The 20,011-nt window shown below is 42.0% G+C and overlaps 1 protein-coding gene across 3 annotated transcripts in view; it reads right to left on the reverse strand.

The window, feature by feature from the left end:
* Positions 1 to 3,329: 3,329 nt before the first annotated feature.
* Positions 3,330 to 20,011, reverse strand: part of exd2 (exonuclease 3'-5' domain containing 2) — a 44,093-nt gene continuing 27,411 nt past the window's right edge. For all 3 annotated transcript variants that reach the window (XM_055640858.1, XM_055640859.1, XM_055640856.1), the window contains 5 exons: positions 14,839 to 15,170; positions 9,276 to 9,382; positions 8,318 to 8,453; positions 5,853 to 6,209; positions 3,330 to 4,650 (listed from right to left, as the gene is read on the reverse strand). In XM_055640858.1, the coding sequence (XP_055496833.1) occupies positions 4,434 to 4,650; positions 5,853 to 6,209; positions 8,318 to 8,453; positions 9,276 to 9,382; positions 14,839 to 15,170 (1,149 nt within the window). In that variant the 3' untranslated portion in view covers positions 3,330 to 4,433. The remainder of the gene's footprint in view (positions 4,651 to 5,852; positions 6,210 to 8,317; positions 8,454 to 9,275; positions 9,383 to 14,838; positions 15,171 to 20,011) is intronic.

Genomic DNA, 20,011 nt, shown 5'->3' on the forward strand with positions numbered 1-20,011 from the left:
AAACTTCGCCTATTCCTTTTCTTCAGGGATGCTGCCTGGCCCCACTGAGTTACTCCAGCTTTGTGTGTCTATCTTAGGTATAAACCAGCATCTGCAGATTATTCCTACACAGTTGATAACCAGTTTTGTTGGCTTGCTCATGTTGGTTGTAGAATAAAGGCTAGCTAACATATTGGGATAAAGTGCCTTCTCTTCTTCGGGAAATCCATGCATTCACCCGTACAGGTAGACAGATACACTATGTTTCAGATCAGGGTTTAGCACATGATCTGAAAGGGCACCTCCATCTATTACAGCGGGGAATTTGTCTGCTGAACCCATGCACGAAGATTAACATTCGATTCATTTTAACAAAGAGGAATATTTACAATGGACCTAAGTAAATGTTTGATTTTGTTGGAAATCATGGCACAAATTACATTGAGATTTTGTAAGAGGTGACCAAGCGAATTGTCGAGGGCTGGGCACTAGGCATTGTCTACATGCAAAGTTTTGTCAAGGTTCAGAAGATAAGATCGCATGGAATTGAAGGTGAGCTAGCAAATTGAAAACAAAATTGCCTTATTGGAAGGAGACAGTGGGTGGTAGTAGAGGGTTGTTTTGCACTTTGGAAGATCATGACCATTGGCGTGCATTGTTGTTTAGCAGCTATATTGGGAACTTGGATAGGAATGTTGGGTGCATGATAGGGAGTATATGGATGCCAACAACAAAAATGGTGGTGTGGTGTGGTGCAGAGCGCAGAATGCTGTCTTAGATTACAAAAAGATCTAGATCTATTGGGAAAGTGAGCAAACAAATGGAAGATAGATTTCAACAGACAATTGAGAATAAATGTATTTTGGGAAATCATATTGTTGCATGACATATACAGTAAATGACAAGGACCTGGGAACATTCTAGAACAGAAATCCAGGGGTGCAAGTATAGTTCCATAAAGGTGGCAACACAGGTAGACATATATGCATTAATTAAAAAGACAGGTCGCTTCTTTCTTTTAAAAAGTTTACAGAGAGTTGTCACATCATCGAATACACTAACAAACATCTACAGGTGCTATGTGGGAAGGATCCTGACTGGTACAACATGGCCCGAGGAGGCTAGAAAGTGGGATTAGTTTGAATAGTTCTTTTTATAACCAGCCTTGTCATGGCTTTGGTTCGTGCCATAAATTTCCATGATTCTTGGCATGGACAATGCCTTTGATTAAACATTCTTCCCTCTGTCAATGACCTATGTTCAATTAAATAACCAAACACAGCTCATTTGAGGGATTATTAACTTTGGAAACGGCACAAATTTGATAAATTCACAATTTAATCTATTTTAAACAAAACAGAAGGTGCTCCATCAAAATGCACAGTTAGGTTTATGAAGCCTGTGGAGCTGTAAATAACAGAATCAGGTTTGGCCGGGTGAAAATAGGTTTTACGTACAGCCTTCTAAGTGATAATGAAAATATAATGCATAATTCAGGGTTATCTGCAATGAAAGAATTGGCATTTTGACCTTCTCAAAACTGACAATAAAGCTAACGTTCTCATGGGGAGGCTTATATTAAATGGCTTGTCTACTCTGTTGTAAGATAACAGTGAACGAATCAAAACTTCATACAGCTTCCAAAATTATAGATTTTGTGTCTTTTTTCCCCAAAAGATTTCAGCCTTGGCTGTATTCCAAAAAAGAGCCTGACTCTGTGGATAAGCACAACTGTTAATAGCATTACCTGACAGGGTTTGTTTCCCATGGGAGAAGTACTTGCACACATACACAGTATATATTTACAAGTTAATTCCAGCACAAGAAACCTTATGTTTATCAAAAGCTAATCTAAGGCATTTTGAGATTAGTTATCAGAATGGCAAGCAAAGTGATTCCATGGGGAAGTAAGCTACCAAGAAGAGCCAGTGGAATAAACAAAATGCTGTTGATTCCTTAACTATACAAACAAATAAATACCTGAAATACAGTCTTTCACAATCTCAGCATATTCCAAAGTGTTTTACAGTCAATTACGTACTCTAATCGTTAGACTGCAAATAGCCAATTTGTGTACAAGAAGCTCAAAATTATGAGATTATGTTCAAATAATGTATTTCTATGTTAATAGCATTGGTTGAAATATATATTTTAGCCAGAAAACTGGTAGGCTACTGGTAAATTTCCTTCTTCGAAAGAGTTCCATGTTTTGTTTTTGAGGCCAACCAAGAGGACATATGAAGTCTGATTAAACATTTCATTCAAAGACAGTTCTCCTGAGAGCCCAGTATTCTCTTCCGTCTAGACTGGAGCGTCATCTTAAGTTCTGCTTTGTAACCATAATAGGATTTAACTTCCAACCTTCACAATCAGTAGTAAACAGTCAGAGTAATTGTTGGCCTGATGCAGAATAGCTTGTGTCTTGCATTAAGTAATTTGCTCAACAGTTTCCACTAAATATAGAGGGCTAGGTTTTTCCAAGTGTCTCCAGGGTTTTGTCCCTCTCTAGCTCTGTGGTAACCTCCTCCAAGAGGATTCACAACAGCCATTACTTTACCTATAACCTGGGATTTCTAAGTGGAGAGGTCTGAAACGCCATTCCAAAATCTTTTATTTTCCCTTCAGGATGCTCCTTCAAACCTTCTTTAGACCGTGGTCATCAATCCACATATTTCATGTGGCTTGACGTTAATATTTGTTGCAGGCACGTGCCGTGAGTAATTAGTCAGGGTAGGCAGTCAGTATCTTTGGTCAGTCGGCTTTTAAAAAAATCTTGAAAACCGCGCATGCGCAGATTGTTCTTTTGACTTTTATAAAGTAATTTGTCAGTCGACTTTTATAAAGTAATTTGTCTTCTAAAGTATTTAAAAACATATAGCTCAAAGAAATTTACTTACCACATTCTATTTGTTGAAATGCAACCACATAGCCCTCTTTCCTGTTGTACCAAGCTGTTTTAAATGTTCTAATTATTTTTGTTCCTTTGCGATGTTGAAGTTCTTTAAGTTCCGGCGTTGGCCTGCCATTTTTAATTATTTTGGTCTTTTCCTCATAAGATTGCTTAGAGAAACTCTTAAGATAATCACTATCCATCTTTGAAAAACCCGCCAAGATACTTGCGCTGCGCAGCACATGCATGCAGTCCAGGGTGCAAAGGCAGAATTTCAGCTGTCTTTATAGACTGTTGCCACTGATGGCTTGAAGCAGCGTCGACGGCACGTGAGTAGCACATACTTCTGCTTTTTAAATGTACGGTGGATGAAAGGCACTGGAGAATTATGCCTACCTAAGAGATCGATCTCTTAGGTAAGCATAATTCTCCCATGCCTTTGCTATTTATATTTAATAATTTCCATTTTATAATTTTATTCAGGGTAGGCACTGCCTACCTTGCCTATCCTAACGGCACGTGCCTGATTTGTTGACCTCCCAGGATGGTAAAGCTCCTAAAGGAGCACACATTATTGTTGTTATTTTCCAGTTGTGATATTCGAAGTAAGGAGAGAACAAGATTATGAAAATTATGTTCTTTAATGTCTCACACAACATTTGTTCATATGGTACATCTGCTGATGGTTGATAGGAGTTTGCAAAAACATCCAGGCATGATTTTGTTTGGTATTATAAAGCAGCTGCATTTAGTTATTGAAGGCTCTAGTGTGATGCTTTCAGTGTGTCATGAGTTTGCGACAGAGATGGAGAACCGATGTACATGCACCAACCCTAGTCAGTGTTGATCCAAGATGTGCTGGGCAGGACAGGTGGACAACTGACAAGATAGCTTTCCTGAAGATACCTTACTCTACAGCAACACAATGCTAAGCAAAATGGAAAGGACATTGTTGCACTGAAGTTTTCAGTTTGTGACATACTGTATAACCAAACTATTTTTACTCATATATTTTGGCACAGATGACACACCAAAGAGCTGAAGTTGCAAACTGGCTGTGAATATGGGACACTGCAGAATCTGAGATGCCCATCCACATTCTGTTGAGTTTTGCCCAGGTTAATGGCTAGCATCAATAATATCCAAAACTAAGTAGGACAAGCCCACAGAATTAACCCAGCACGATAACAACAGAAATCACTCCTCACATAGTCCAAACATTGCAAATTGGTGTCTCTTCCAAGCAAAAGACTCTGTTTTTCCCATGCAAACATTTTATTAAAAAAAAGAATCCTATTTAGTTTTTGTTAGAAATCTTAATTTGACATGAAGTATTAAACGGGTGTTATATTTTCATAGCAAGCCTCTTAAATCTAAATGCTTCATGGTGCCGTTTAAATGTTTTAGTACTAGCATGTCCTTGAAAAGTTTTCAAAAACGTATGTTCTTTCCGGTACCTTACAAGCTGATTGATACATGAATTCTCATATATCTCACTGCTCATAATCTTGAGGAGTTTTTGTAAAAAGATACTAAAATTGAGATTGATGGCATATAACTCATTTCACGTCAGCTCAACCGTTAAATCTTCTCCATACTTGCTGAGGAGCTTTTTGTGATTGTGGTCCACAGACCACAAGGGTGGAAGGTGCTGGGGCTGCATGTAGTCCAGGAAGTGCTGTCGCCAGCGTTTCTCCAAAGACATCAAGGCTCGGAGCCCGCCAATTGCACAGGACTGTGTCACCTTCAGACCGTGGGGGATATGGTTCTCGTTGAATATCCTGTGGGAAGGGCAGAGGAGCACAATGAAGGATTAGGAGATCTGTAGAGACTTTTCTGTCCATCTTTTGAGCAAGATATAGAAATGTGGATACTGGATAAAGATACGAGGAGGAAAAAAGGAAACAAGCCTACACTGAAAAAATTAAATAAGGTAGAATGGACATAAACACCACCACACGTCCATTTGACGGTACATGTGATTTTGTGTTGCAAATTGTAGGTCGTTTCAATTAATTAAAAAATTACCAACATCACTTTGGGACGTTAAAGATACATGATATTTTTTTATTTCTAAATTTGAGGTTTATTCTTCCAATGTAAAAAGGAGATATATACTATCAACTTTTCTCATTAGGATGGTAGTGATTTCAAGAGAAAAATGAGAGCAGGACTGCAATGTACAGACATGGGTTTAGCAACACTTCATCACAATCCAAGCCAAATGGCTTGCTCCTTATGACCACTGCTAGAATCATCATGCCCCACCAGGCAAGGCTCTGTGGTTGTAGATTTTAATCTGAATTTTCACCCTCTCCATCAATGCTCTGTTCTGCTGAGAACAGCAATGCCTCAATTTTAAAATATTTACCATTGGCCTCATGGCTTCACTCTGTCCTAACTCCACAATCTGCTCCTGCTCTAAAAAAACTCTGGGAATTCTGCTTTCCTCCATCTAAGACGTCTTGTAAATCTCCACTTTCCATGTTTCCTCATGGCAACTTCTTCGTGTAGATGGGCCCAACACTTACATTTTCTACCCATTCTTCTCCCAACTCTTTCCTTCAATTCACACTTTAAAAACAATTGTTGAAACCTAGTTTATGATCAAAAATCCTAGTTCTTTATGTGGCTGTTTTGTTTATTACTGATCCTTATAAAGTATTTTGAGAGGTAACATTTTCACACAGAGGGTGGTGGGTGTATGGAACAAGCTGCCAGAGGAGGTAGTTGAAGCAGGGACTATCCCAACATTTAAGAATCAGTTAGACAGGTACATGGATATGACAGGTTTGGAGGGATATGTACCAAGCACTGGTAGGTGGGACTAATGTGGCTGGGACATTTTGGCCGGTGTGGGCAAGTTGGGCCGAAGGGCCTGTTTCCACGCTGCATCACTCTATGAATCTACATTGTTACCATGTTAGAGGCATAACATGAATGCTTATCTTTGTAACGGCATCAGAATCAAGAATTACCACACCTGGTTTCTAGTGCTGCTCCTTCCTCAAGCAACTCATCAGTCAATGTCTCCACATTAAAGAAGGCCTTTAGGGTATATTGCAGTTCATCTCTCCGAGAGTCAGGAAGGCTGTCGGCATGCAGCAAGGCCCGGGCTCCGGATCGCACCTGCCTGCGGGCTGGGTCCTCCAGTAACCGGACGCTCTCTTCGCAACCGATAGGCGCGTTGAAGTCCTGGGCCAGTTGCTGCTTTAGGATGTTGTCGTAACAGTTTGAAGCAGCGTGGCAGGCAGTGCACAGGAGGAGAACGTCATGGGAATTGTGGTCTTTCATCTGAACTGGAAAGTGCTTGCGGTATTCATGGGGCACAACATTCTTCCTAAAGGAAGACAAACCACTTATTTAATCTAAATCTGAACTTTATAAAGTGAGGCTATAAGTTGCAGCAGATGACAAACTCCTGAATTAATAAGGCCAAGATAACTGCTGTAAGTAACCAAGATTACTTTTAAGCAGGTGATTCATACACTTATTAACCCACTGCTTAATGATTTACATTGCCTCCAAGTATAGCAATGCCTCTTTCTCGGATCTTCATCCTCGCGTCCTTCAAACTAGCCTTCTTGACTCTGGGTTTGCTATACGCTTGTCCTCCAGATATAAAGTCCTACATCACATGGGCCTTCATTTTTGGTATTTTCTCACAACATTTTAATGATTCTGTATGCATGGACCATTAGATCTCTTTAGACTGTCAAACCTGATAGCCTTTCGTGTTTCGAAACTATTCTATTATTTTTAAGCTCTTCATCGATTACCTCACATTTAAATCAATTTGCCTTCATACTGCCTATTTTCTTGATATATTAATATTTTTATAATTGAATGCTTTAATATTTACCATTTATAGAGCAGCTACATTCATGTTGTTAGCAAACTTGACAAGTGGCTTTCACTAATGAAATATTCTGTTCCCACACAGATCTTTGGGGTCATTTCCGTCACATGTTGCTGCTTTAAGTATGAACTTTATTCCTAATTTTTATATATCCATCAGGCTCTCTCTAGGTGAAGATGGATTCTGACTGGTTGCACCCCCAGGAATTTACGGATGCGTACTCCGATTTCAATTATTATTTACTGGCTACAAGGTGACGATAGTGCATCACTTCCAGATCAGCTCGTTTTCTGTTCACATTTTGAAGGGGAGAATAATGACATACCAACACGAGCTCCCTCAGCCCCTGACAACCCTGTGATAGTCTTTGAGGCCAATGTCAGAACATCTTTCAGGAGGCTGAATCTACGAAAAGCCTCTCTTGTATTGATTCACTCCCTCTCTGTCACAAACCAATTATGACAGATATATTCTTCACAACTCATCCAGTTCAGTCACTAGTGTGTCATTATACCAATCTTGGTGATGAATATCAAACTCTCTGACATAGTGTTGCCAATGCTGATGATTTTGCCCTGTCAATGGGCAGCCAATGGGCGCTGCCTCAAAAAGGCTGCCAGCATCATCAAGGACCCACACCATCCTGGCCACACATTCATCTCTCCGCTGCCATCAGGTAGAAGGTACAGGAGCCTGAAATCTGCAACATCCAGGAGTGTTGTGCTGCAGCAAGCAAGAATTTAATTGTCCTATCTGGGACACATGACAATAAACTCTCTGGACTTGACTTGACAAAGCCAAGGGTGGTGTCAAGGTCTGCCACAATGGCTGATTATAGCAATCTCTAACTATTGTTTAAACTAATATTGATGGGGCAGGTCTTCTAATTCACACATTTTCCAAGGTGATAGCCAGAACTACTAACTGATTACAAAAAACGGAGTCTGCAGAGCCTACCTGATCCATGCCAACTTCCTGCAGAGTAAACCCATTGGTTCTATTCTCCCCCTCATTGTTCCCCTGTTGTTTCTCATGGCCCATCACATCCCCTTTGATAATGTTGCCACTTCCCTACTCTAGGGCTGATCAACAACAATCATTTGATCTACTAGCACGTTTTCGAATGTGAAAGGAAATTACAGCATTCACGTAGTGACTGGGAGAATGTTTAAACTCTGCACAGGTCAGGATCAAACCCGGTCGCTGGGACAGTGAGACAACAGCACAACCACCGCACTGTTGGGTTAGATCTGCCTTTGCTGTGACCAAACCTAATGCCGGGATCAGGTGGTCTTTCCAATCTTGCTCTTACTGCATGCTTATTGTTTTTGTTTAATTCAACTGAATGGCTTATAAAACATTTCATAGACAGTTAAGAGTCAGATTACTGTTGCTTTCCTAAAGGACATAACTTAACCAGTTTTTACAACTGGCAGTCTTTATGACCAACATTATTGAAATGAGTTAATGCTGCAGTTGTAGTTACTTAACTGCATTCAGTTCGACAAACCATTTGGTGGGATTTGAAATGACATCTACTGATTAATATTCCAGACAACAACAATATTTATCCTCTCACAAGGTTATACCTGATGTAAGACTCTCTTTTGCCGCATACGACACACAGATTCTCCTTGGTTATCAGGTAATAGTCTTGCTGAGACTCCGGTCTTCCTGAAGGCTCAAACTTCAACTTCACAATAAAAGGCTCTGTGCTGGTAAGCTCTGAATGAATAACAGATGGTTACTCAGATTCAAAAAGAAGGGCTTTCTGATGATTAGCAGCAATTTATCAATAACCACTCCAGTCATTTTAGTCATAAAAAAATTAGAGAATTTTAACTAATTCCGTGGATATGCATGTACTAACATTCCTAATAATAATATTGAGTTCTTAGGTAAAAGTAAATAAATGGGGAAGAAAGGAAAGGTAATGAAAGAGGAAGGGGGAAGATAACAGGACAACAGGGGAAAAGGACAGATGAGAGAACACAGATGGAAAAGGAGGCAGGAGAATGTCATAAGAAAGGAAGTGATAAAAGGAAGTGAGAAGCAAGGAAAGGGTGAGATGTGCAGGAGACGAGGAATGGGGAATAGGAATTAAAGGTAGAAGTAGGAGGAAATAAGTCAAATGGTTAAACCAGGCAGAGCGAGTGTGGGAGATATTAAAGCAGATTTTTAAAAAGGAATTGAAGATCAAGAAGGAAGATAGTAAGAGCAGGTGTGTAGAAGTATCTTGTACGATCTGTGTTTCACTGAGAAATATACAAATTATAACTAAGATGTGATTTAACGAGGTGTGGTATGAATTAGATCTTAAAGTAAAGATATCAAAATATGTCATCTGTGAAAATATCAGGGAAAAATTTGTAGTTGGAATCTCAATCGATTTTACGATAGATTTGCAGGGAGCTATTGACTAAGTGATTTGGTACGTAATCCTATTACCATTTTTATGTTTCTTCTCTGCCTCATTGCTCTAGACAGTGACAGCATAATTAACTTTCTCAGAAAATAAACATTTTCCTCTTTCCCTGTTCCACATACCCCCAATGCCCTTGTCTATGTACCACTGAGCCTTCTTCTTGTCGCAGGTGCAGAGAGGTTGTCCATCTGGGGCGTGGAGGAAACAGTTGTCATATAGTGGCGATTTCCTGCAAACAATGCAACAAGCAGTAATTAGTTCACCAGATTATGACTAGAGCCCTCTTTTACAGTGCAGCAAGCATGAAAAGTTAACTGCTGCCAATGGTGCTTTCGGCACTTGGCGACAACTGCCATTTGGAAATCACAGCAAATGCAAGTGATGCCTTTCCAAACAACCCCCAAATTACACCTCCGTAACTTGATCCCCTGTCCTATTTTGTGTTAAATATTTCATTTTCAATACCAGACTAAAGTAAAATCCAAGCATGGAGGCGGTTCACTGAATTCCCAGAAATCTCTTCCCAAAACCATTACTCAAATGAATTTCTCCATTTTCTTTTTAAAAAGCAAGCTACAGAGTTCATAATAATTTCGTTGTATTTTTGTATAATTTAAGGTCTTCTGTTAGTGCTTAAGGTCTTCTGACAGATTTTGCTTTAACAATCTCTACTGAAAGACCAGGTTGGATTTCAAGATTCGGATTTAGCATTGGCACTGTTGGCATTTATCACTGAACCGCAAAACAGACAGCGAAACACGACGTGTAGAGGTACAAGTACAGACAAGTACAGAGGCTGCGGTCAATTAGTTTTTTTGATGATGTCTCAGGCACAAAATTAGTGAGTGAGCAGAACGTCAAATGCAGGTGACTCTCACTGCAAACGGGGCTGTGGATTAGAAAATAGTCTGTATCGTGATTTTCCATGACGTAAGGGCCCCATCAACTGCGCATGTGTCGAGAATCGTGCATTGACAAACAAATAATTTAATGTTTTGATTGAAGTTATGTTTATTTCCACATAAATTCCACAAGAGTTAATTTTATTCTGTAATAAATCGTTGCATAGTAATTTGTGAATTCCGTTTGGGCGAATTTATGTAACCCGGATGATTGCCTTTGAGATATACTGTAGCCACAAAAGATGTTACATGAATGTGTTTCATTTGAACGATGCAGCCTGAGCATTGATGCTTAGTTTAATTTAAAGATGCACTTTGGAAACTACTGCACCAACCCACTGAGGAATATTGGAGGAAATGGGAACACCCAGAGAATTTGCCATCTCCACACAGACAGCACCCAAGATCAGGATCAAACCTGGGTCTCTGGGACTGTGTTTTTTTTAACCAAAATTAATTTTAATCAATTATTTACAAGAAAAATATGTACATTACAAAACAATACCAACAAACCAACCATCATAGCACAAAGCAAAACAAATATTCTTAAATATCAAATATACTGTAAATTAAACAAATATGTCACAATCCTAGTCAAGGATGCATTCCACCATATACAATAATTTTTTCATTATTAAAATGAATTATTCTTCAAAAGAATGGAGCCACAGTTCACCTGCAGATCTACTCAGAATGGTAAGTTCAGCTGTTAACTCCAGAGTATTTATATCATTGGCCACTGTGACTCATGGACTTTATTTTTTCCTTGTGATTTAATACCGCCCTTTTTTTCATCAAGAAGCAGCAGAGTGGCGCAGCGGTAGAGTGGCTGCCTTATAGCGCCAGAGACCTGGGTTCGATCCTGACTACAGGTGCTGTCTGTGTGGAGTATGTACATTCTCCCCATGACCAGTTTCCTCCCACACGCCAAAGGCGTACAGGTTTGTAGGTTAATTGGCTTTGGTAAATATTGTAAATTTTCCCTAGTGTGTAAGAAAGTGCGAGTGAACGGGGATTGCTGCATGGCGCAGACTCTGTGGGCCAATGGGCCTGTTTCCATGCTGCATCTCTAAACTAAACTAATCTATGCAAACTTGCCAGAAAATGTGAACATTTTCATAACTGAAAGTGAAGTGGGGGCATTTACTCATTGAAGTTTATCACATGGAAAGGAGTAAATTGAATTTTCACTGCTTTAATTAAACAAAAGGGTGGGTTTGTTGATTGAGGCCAGATGTTTCATATTTTGCTATCACACACAAACATTCACGAGTCACATTAATGTATGCAAAATTGTGCAGAATGCTAATGATATAAGACTTGATAAACAATCAGTGCATGTACAAGTCTGACTACCTCTCCAGCTAAGGTGTGATTGCAGTCCTCATAAGGCATTACCATATTTTCTCCTTATTCTTATGCGTGATGTAGTTTGTTGCTGGCAAAAACCTTTGTTTATTCCCCATTCCTGAGAGGTGTTGTGTGTGACTTACACAAACTGTTGCAACCGATATCTGGAAAGTTTCCTCCTCACAGCTACAACCGTGGCTGATCTTATAGCTGACAAACACAGTTTCTGAATTAATCAGTAGATCAGCAAATTCCACCACTGTCAGCCACAACTATTTCACTGTCCTTACCGCAGCACAAAACTGTTCAATGACAGGATATCCCAACTGACTCTGACTCCTGTCCAACCCTATTTACTGCCTGCACCAGTACTTTCCTGGAGAGGTTGAGGCTTAGAATAATTTACACCAGTTTTTAGCCCAAATTCCAGCACAAACTGATGGGAACTGCCAAAACATCGCAAAGGCTTGAGAATTTGTGGAGGTGAGTAACATTCCAAAACCATTTATATTAGGTTAAGACTCACCTAACCCACGCTTGCTGTACAAATCTGGCCATGCCTCTTAGGTAAAACTGCATGATAGAGAGTTCAAAGGGATACAGGTGGAATGCAGGCAAATGCAATTAGCTCAGTTAGACGCCTTGGACAGCACGGACGAGTTGGGCTGAAGAGCCTGTTTTACATGCTGTGTGGCTCTAGGACTATAAATCAACCATGCTTGTTCCAAAATCACAGGACAACTACACTTATTTTGTGGATCCACACTGTAGCCAGTACATTCTGAAAGCATTTCCATACCAAAAATAGATAGAATTTACAAATAGCAGTGCTTGGAAATATAAATTTAAAATGATTCAAGTCAGCTTCAAAGATTCTAACTCAGTTAACTCATAATGTTGGGATAACCTTAACAATAAAAAAAATGATGACGTATCTACTTCCACCAATATTCGTAAAAGTGTGTCAGGTTACCACCTCTGAATAGATATTGTTCAGAGTGCATCAGATGCCAGTATTTGTAGTGCTTGCAACACCTTATTACCTTCTCCTAGCTAACAATGATCTATTCTACATTTCCCTTGATCTCCATCCCCTTTGTCTCATTTTCACACTGTACATTTCCTTATCTCTGTACCTCCTCTCCCCTGACTGTCTGAAGAAGGGTCTCGACCTGAAACGTCACCCAGATATGCTGCCTGACCTGCTGAGTTACTCCAGCATTTTGTGTCTATCTTTGGTTTAAACCAGCATCTGCAGTTCCTTCCTACACACCTTATTCAATGTTGTGATTCATATGTGATCACCTCACACAGAGATCAGGAGGCATCCAGTATCTGTGGACCACGAGGAAGGGAAGGTTATTGGGACAGCCTTCCTCTCAAAAATTAATTTGAGCCCTATGAAAATCAAATGCAATTACACAATATTCAATTTGCAGTGGAACGCGACACAGTAAGTCTCTCGGACAAGGTGATAAAATTAATTCAGTGTACTTTTTAAGTTCCATCACCAGCTGCATTTTTATGCAAAGGTTAATTAAATGTAGCCAATAACCTAGAGGTTCTTTATGTCAGGTGCCATATCAGAAGGTTAAATACTTGGGTGTTCCGTGCTTAGGCTGAAGAAAAGTAATTTAATTAAAACTATAAATTTTAAAATCACAGTAAAATTACAGTGGATAGGGTCATTTGACTTTAATGATTTCACAGTAACTGCTACCTGTCCTAGAGAGGGATGGTGTAAAACTGGTGAAGTGGCCCAAGTTGCACGTCACAGGTTAATAATGACAGGCACTCCACAATATTTAGGACACTGAGAACTGCTATGGAGGAGATCAGGGGTAGAATGGGAGAAAATCCAACTTTTCTTTCCCCTTGTGGAAATCCATGCAGAGGGACTCCTTTTTCACCAGACATGCTCTCTGTTGCAAGTTGCTCTTTCTTGTTTAAAGGGTGGCAGAGCGGTACAGCCGCTGGCTCACAACCTTAGAGCCTCAGGTTCAATCCTGACCTCTGGAGCTGTGTGTGGAATTTGCTTGTTCTCCCTGTGACTGTGTGGGTTTCCTCCAATTTCGTTCAACATCCTGATCCTCCAGTTTCCTTCAACACTGGGTAACACCTTGGCGCAGTGGGATAGTTGCTGCCTCATAGCGCCCGAGACCCGGGTTCCATCCTGACCTTGGGTGCTAGTCTGTACACAGTTTGTACGATCTCCCTGTGACCATGTGGGATTTCTCCGGGTGCTCCGGCTTCCTCCCATATTCCAAAGACGTACAGGTTTGTAGTTTAATTGGCTTCTGTAAAATTGTAAATTATCTCTAGGGTGTAAGATTGCTAGAATTGGGGGATTGCCTGTCAGGCCGGGGTTGGTAATCCGAAGGGCCTGTTTCCGTCCTGTATCTCTAAACTAACCTATCTCAAAGATGTGCGGGTTGGTACTGAGCACTGTAGATTACCCTTAGTGAGTAGGTGAGTGGTTGAATCTGGGAGCACGATGGGAATGTGGGAATAAAAATAGGATTAATGTGGGATTGGTGCAAATGCTTCCCGTTGGATTGCAACCTTGTCGTGGTCGGGGAGCTTGTGTGTCTCAGTGACCCCTAGAGCTATGCCAGCGGGAGATTCGTCTCCTGTTAGGGTCTCCCATGCTGGACAGGTCGAAGGGTAGAGGCGAGACGAAGAGCGATCCACTGGTCCTCCAGGTTGGAGGTTGAACACAGGGCTAACAACCCTGTTCCCTAAAACAAATATGTTACGGAAACAGCAACTGAAGGAATCAACACTACTGGGCGTGATGGACTTCCAGGGCTGTCGACAGATGCGAGGATGAATGTACTGTGAAGAGAACCAGACAGCATCCCAAGAACAGCCCTGCACTGGACACAGGAAGGGAAAAGGAAAAGAGGGAGACCCAAAACCACCTGGCGTCAAACTGTAGAGGAGGAAATGAAAACAATGGACCTGACCTGGAGTAGTATCCAGAAGCTAGCCCAGAACACACAGGAGTAGAGGACCTTTGTTGTTGCCCTACATGCCAGGAGGCATAATAGGCAGTAAGTAAGTAGGTAAGTAAGTGGTGCAAATGGTGCTTGGTGGTCAGTGTGGACTCAGTGGGCCAAAGGGTCAGATCGCATGCTGAATGTCTCCATGACTCGAAGTAGTACCAACAGTGTAAGGTTCTGGAGCAAGGTAGTTACAAGTTAATTTACCAGCGTATTTCAGTGTGGAGGGAGAGGAAGCATGTAACATCTGCATCAAAGAGTGTCGCAGTCGGACCTGGAATCGTATGCATCGACCACTCTATTCCATCAGTCATATCACTGCAGCAGCACGGGACTTTTGCCTGTTTTAAATAAAGTAGATAAAGCCCCAACACCTAGATGTCTCAAGACAGTTTGGGCACAGCACTAACTAGCAAAGTTCTCCCCTTTACCTGGCGGAATATCCAACCCCAAGGGGTTTGCGCTGCGTTTTTCTTGGGTCTGAGGTAGTCACATCCGACGGCAATTTCGGACTGGCTCCAAGCCTCTTGTTTCGGCGTCTCTGCTGAGAGTTTGTTTCGCCGGTTCCCACTTCCCCTTCACCACCTCCACCCATCTTGCTCTTAAATGGGATATCAAGCAGGCCTTGGCACCTTGCCAGTACCTGCTGCCAGCTGGGTTCACACCGAGACGAGGTGGCATCTTCTTGTGATGTGCAGCTGAATCCCAGTAGGTGAAAGAAGAGAGCCACAGACACCTGGGCATCATGTGCAGCATAGGATACCTGGCAGCATAAAACAGAACAGAGAAACACAGATTTTAAACAGAATTACAAGGTCACGTGAATATACTCTCTGCAGCCAAAAAAAATGAAAGCAATAGATGGCCAAATGTATCAAACATCAAAGAGACGCAAGAGATCGCAGATGCTATTATCTTGAATGACAAACAAACTGCTGGAGAATTCAGCGGGTCTGGCACCATCTGCGGATAGAAATAAACAGATGGTGTTTTGGTCAATCCTTTCTTCGGACTGATGGTGCAGAGGGAAGATAGCTGATGGAAAAAGCTGAATGATGGAAAGAGGTAAGAGCTGGCAAGTAACAGGTGGATCCAAGTGAGGAGGAGGAGGTGACGACAGATGAATCAGGTGGGGGAGAAAAGGGTGGAGTTAGTAACCAAGGCTGGATGTGATATATGGCGAAGATGGAATCTGATAAAGGAAAGTGATGTGAGAAATGTAGAACCAGAGAGCAGGTGATTGGTGGAGGGGAGGGGGCAACAAAAAATGGCGGCCCAGAGTAGGGGGGAGGTGGGGGAGATGGAGAACAGATGGGGAGATGGAGAAGGTGAAGGAGTCAGAACTGGCTGATGGAAGGAAGAGTGCGTCTCAGATGTCCTGGAGTAGAAAGCTTAATCTTGAGAGCAGATGTTGTGGGGACGGAGAAACTGCGAGAAAGGGATTGTGTCTTTACAAGAGATAGAGTAGAAAGACATGCAGTGATGGTGGTTCAGGGCGTCAATGGGTTTGCAGTAGATGTCTGTGTGGAGAGTTGCCTCGTCTCTTTCCCTCCACCTCTTGCATCCGCTCATCACCCATTTTGGCATGGGTGTCATTTCCATCCACCATTGCTGCCTGATCTGCTGAGTTCCTCCAGTGGTTTGTTTTTTGTATCCAGCTTCAAATTTGACATACATTATGGAACTGCTTCAAAGTGGATTTGGCCAACCTCTGATCAGGCCTTGCCCAATTGATGGTACTTTTTTTAAGAATCAATAATCAAGATATGTTATTAATCATATGAAGCAGAACATTTACATTGCAGCTTTACAGGCACATTGGAAGCAACAACAATAATAAATATGCTCTCAATTTTCCATTATTCTATATAAACTAGATCATGATGGAGCAAAAATGCACATTGAACAACCATACATATGTGGACTCCATAGTGGTTTGGTGCTGAGGTAGGGTTGTGAATTTGGATCGAACAATTCTTTATTGCAGTCTCATTTCAGGAGCTGAAGCAGAAGAAGCAGATCCACGCCACAATACAATGCAATAAAACTTGGATAATCCCGCAAGCTCAGGAGGAAGATGACATGATGCTGGACAGGCAGATTTTCCTGACCACCAGATGGAATATTTAATCCTACCCCAATTGGCATTAACAAATGGAAGAGTGATGTTACAAAGTTTTCTAATAAGATCTCCAGTGAACCCAGTCGTATCACGAATGTGTAGGAATTATCTCAGAGGAGAGCAATAAACAGCACCCAGTGATCAACACCCTGAACCATAAGGATTTACGAATAGTCGAATAGCGGTTTTTGTACTCCGGAAATGTTACAGAAGGCAAAACGAAGGCTCCATTTTCCATCAGATGTAGAAAATGCAACAATATGTCGAAACACAGAAGATAAGTTCTACCCATTATCCTGGCATATATTCCTCAAACAACTTTGATAAAACAAATAGTCATATAGGTGCAAGTGTGAGTTTGCTGTGCAGAAATTGTCTGCTGCACTTCCTACACTCTAGAATGGTTTATAGGCTGTTTAACTTGAGTCTTTTTTTAGGTGGCCATTATACAAATATGTCCCATCTGTTACCACACTTTACTGAACTTCTAGTTAAAATGGATTGCTTTGGAAGTGTGCATTTGTCAAGGAAACCCGGCTTTTAATTCAAATTGTAGAAAAAAAGGTTCAAAACAAACATTCCACTTGCCATAACTGCAGTGCCAATATTAACACTATAGTTTCAACAAACTATCCCTTTGCATTTATATAGCTCATTTAACACAATAAAATGTCTGAAGTTGCATTTACGTTAAATAATAGGCAGCTAAAGCAACCTACATTAGCACATGCGATGACAGCAATTTTAAGGAGCATTGTAAAGGGAAAAATGTGAAAAGGTTTACTGAGAGAAATTCAGAGCACGGGGACTCAGCCAATTGAAAGCACAGTAATCAACAGTGAAGTAAGATAATTTAATGGTGCGCAAAAAGGTGGAGTTTAGAGATTGTAGAATTTGTAAAGGGCACAGTTACGGGGTTACAGATAGTAAATGGTACAAATTTGGACACGACCACCACAATTAGCTTATTGCAGATCGATAATGGATGTGATCTCACTGACTCTCCACATTACACTGGACCACTTGTACAATGAGGACAAGCACTTCAGGTTGTTGTTCGTCAACTACAGTCCCACATCATCATCCCCTCTAAATTTATCATCAAATTCAGAGAAATGGGTCTCTGGTCATCCCTGTGTAATTGGATCCTCAATTTCCTCATTGACAGCAACACGTCCTCCTCGATGACCATCAGCACAGCCGCACTTCAAGGCATGCGCAGTCCCCTGCTCTACTCTCTCTATATTCATGACTGTATAGCCACAGTTCCAAAGCTGTCTTTAAATTTGTCGACAATGCCACCATTGTTGGACAAATAATGGGTAACAATGCGTACAGTATGGAGATTGGTCTGGGGGCACCTTTCAATCAGATTATCATTCTTGTTCTCAGCTGTAACAAGACCAGGAACCTTACTGTCTTCAGGAAGGGAAAGCCAAGGATCCACAAACCTGTTTTCGGGGGGCGCTGTTCTGGCAGCAGCCATGTCAGCAGTGCGTCCGTTTTTTCAACTTTTTTTTATTTTTTAGTATGTTTTAAAGTGTGTATTTAATGTTTTTTTGTGTGTCTTGTGTGGGGGGTGGTGTGGGGGGGGGTAAGGGGGAAACCGCTTCGGTCGCCTCCTCCATGGAGAGGCGACTTTTCCAGGTCGCCTCCCCCGTGGCCTAACATCAAGGATCGGCGCGGCCTTTCCCGGGGCTTCAGCGGCGGGCACAGCGTGGACTCTCGGCGTGGAGCGGGTGAGCCCTCGCTGGGGCTCGCTGGAGGGGAGCGCTCCGTTTCGTTGGCCCGGGGCAGCCGGCAGCCTGAAGTCGCAGCCTGAAGCCGCGGTCTGCAGAGCTCTAGCTGGTGCGGCGTCTACAGCCCGCGATCCCTCGTGGGGGACCCGGGGAGGAAGAAGCCATCACTGCCGGCCCGCGGCCAACTTCTACCGCAGGGCCGGCATGGACTTACTAACATCCCTGGAGGGGAGCTTTGACCGCCGGCCCTGCAGTCTACGGTGCTACTGGCTGCGGCGGGGACTTTAAATCTTGACCGCCGGCCTGCAGCCTACAACAATCTAAAGCCGCGGTCTCCGGTGAGGAAGAGCCAATCCTGGACTGACTCTGGACTCTGGTCCTGTCCACGGGGGGGAAATGGAGGAGGACTGGCCAAGTTTTTGTGCCTTCCACCACAGTGATGAATGCTGTGGTGGATGTTTGTGTTACATTTTGTGTGTTCTTTATTATTGTATCGCTGCTGACAACCCAATCCTTGCCGGGTCACTGCTCGTGCGGTCGACCGGTAGGTGCAGAGAGTAGCTTTGAATGTTTGTCTCTTCGTTGATTGGGTCTCTTTCTATTTTTTTTTAAAAAGCTACTGTAATGCGCCCTTTTAAATTGCCCCTCGGGGATGAATAAGTGCTTGATTGATTGATTGATTGATCAACAGGACAATGGCGGAGAAGATCAACAGGTTCAAGTTCCTGAGTGTGCATATCTCTGACCATCTGTCCTGGGCCTAGCATATTGATGCAATCACAAAAAACTCATCAGTGCCTTTATTAGGCGGCACGGTGGCGAGGCGGTAGAGTTGCTTCCTTACAGAGCCACAGATCCGGGTTTGATCCTAACTCTGGGTGCTGTCAGTACAAAGTTTGTACGTTCTCCCTGTGATTTTCGTGGATTTTCTCCAGGATCTCCAGTTTCCTCCCATACTCGAAAGACATAAACGTTTGTAGGCTGATTGGCTTGGCGTAATTGTAGATTGTCCCCAGTGTATGTAGGATAGTGCTAGTGTATGGGAGTCGCTGGTCAGCACACACTCGGTGAGCCAAAGGGCCTGTTTTCGTGCTGAATCTCTAACCTAAAATCTAAATTAATTTATAAGATTGAGGAGATTCTGTATGTTGGCGAATATTTTATCGAACTCCACCAGGTGCACGGTTGCTTCACTGCTTGATTCACCATGGCATGAAGGTGGAACTGGAATGCCCAGGAACGAAGGAGGCTGCAAAAAGTGGAAGACATTGCCTGGTCCATCACAGGTACTGATTTCCCCAACATCAAAGGGGTCTACAGGAAGTGCTGCTTCAAAAAGGCAACTAATATCTTGAAAGAACCCCACCATCTTGGTCACGCTCTCATCTCGCTGCGGCCATTGGGAAGGTAGCGCAGGAGCCTGAGAACCGTGACCTCGGGTTCAAAAATAGCTTCTTTCCAGCAATCATCAAGCTCTTGAACTACACTACATAATCCCAACTACTACTTTTTTTGGTTGTACCATCTACTTTGGTTTTGAATTATTACATTCTGGTTACCTAGTATTACTGATTATTAATTAATTCTATTATTGAATAATGTACATTTAATAGTTGGGTTAATGCATTAATGGGCCTGTGAGCTGTAGCAAGTAGGAATTTAATTGCTATATTCCGAGTGCATATGACAATTAAACACTCTTGACTTAAACATTTCAAAGCCAAGTCTTTGACAGACTGGGAG

This window comes from Leucoraja erinacea, chromosome 9 (genome assembly GCF_028641065.1).
Source record: "Leucoraja erinacea ecotype New England chromosome 9, Leri_hhj_1, whole genome shotgun sequence".
Lineage (NCBI taxonomy): Eukaryota > Metazoa > Chordata > Chondrichthyes > Rajiformes > Rajidae > Leucoraja > Leucoraja erinaceus.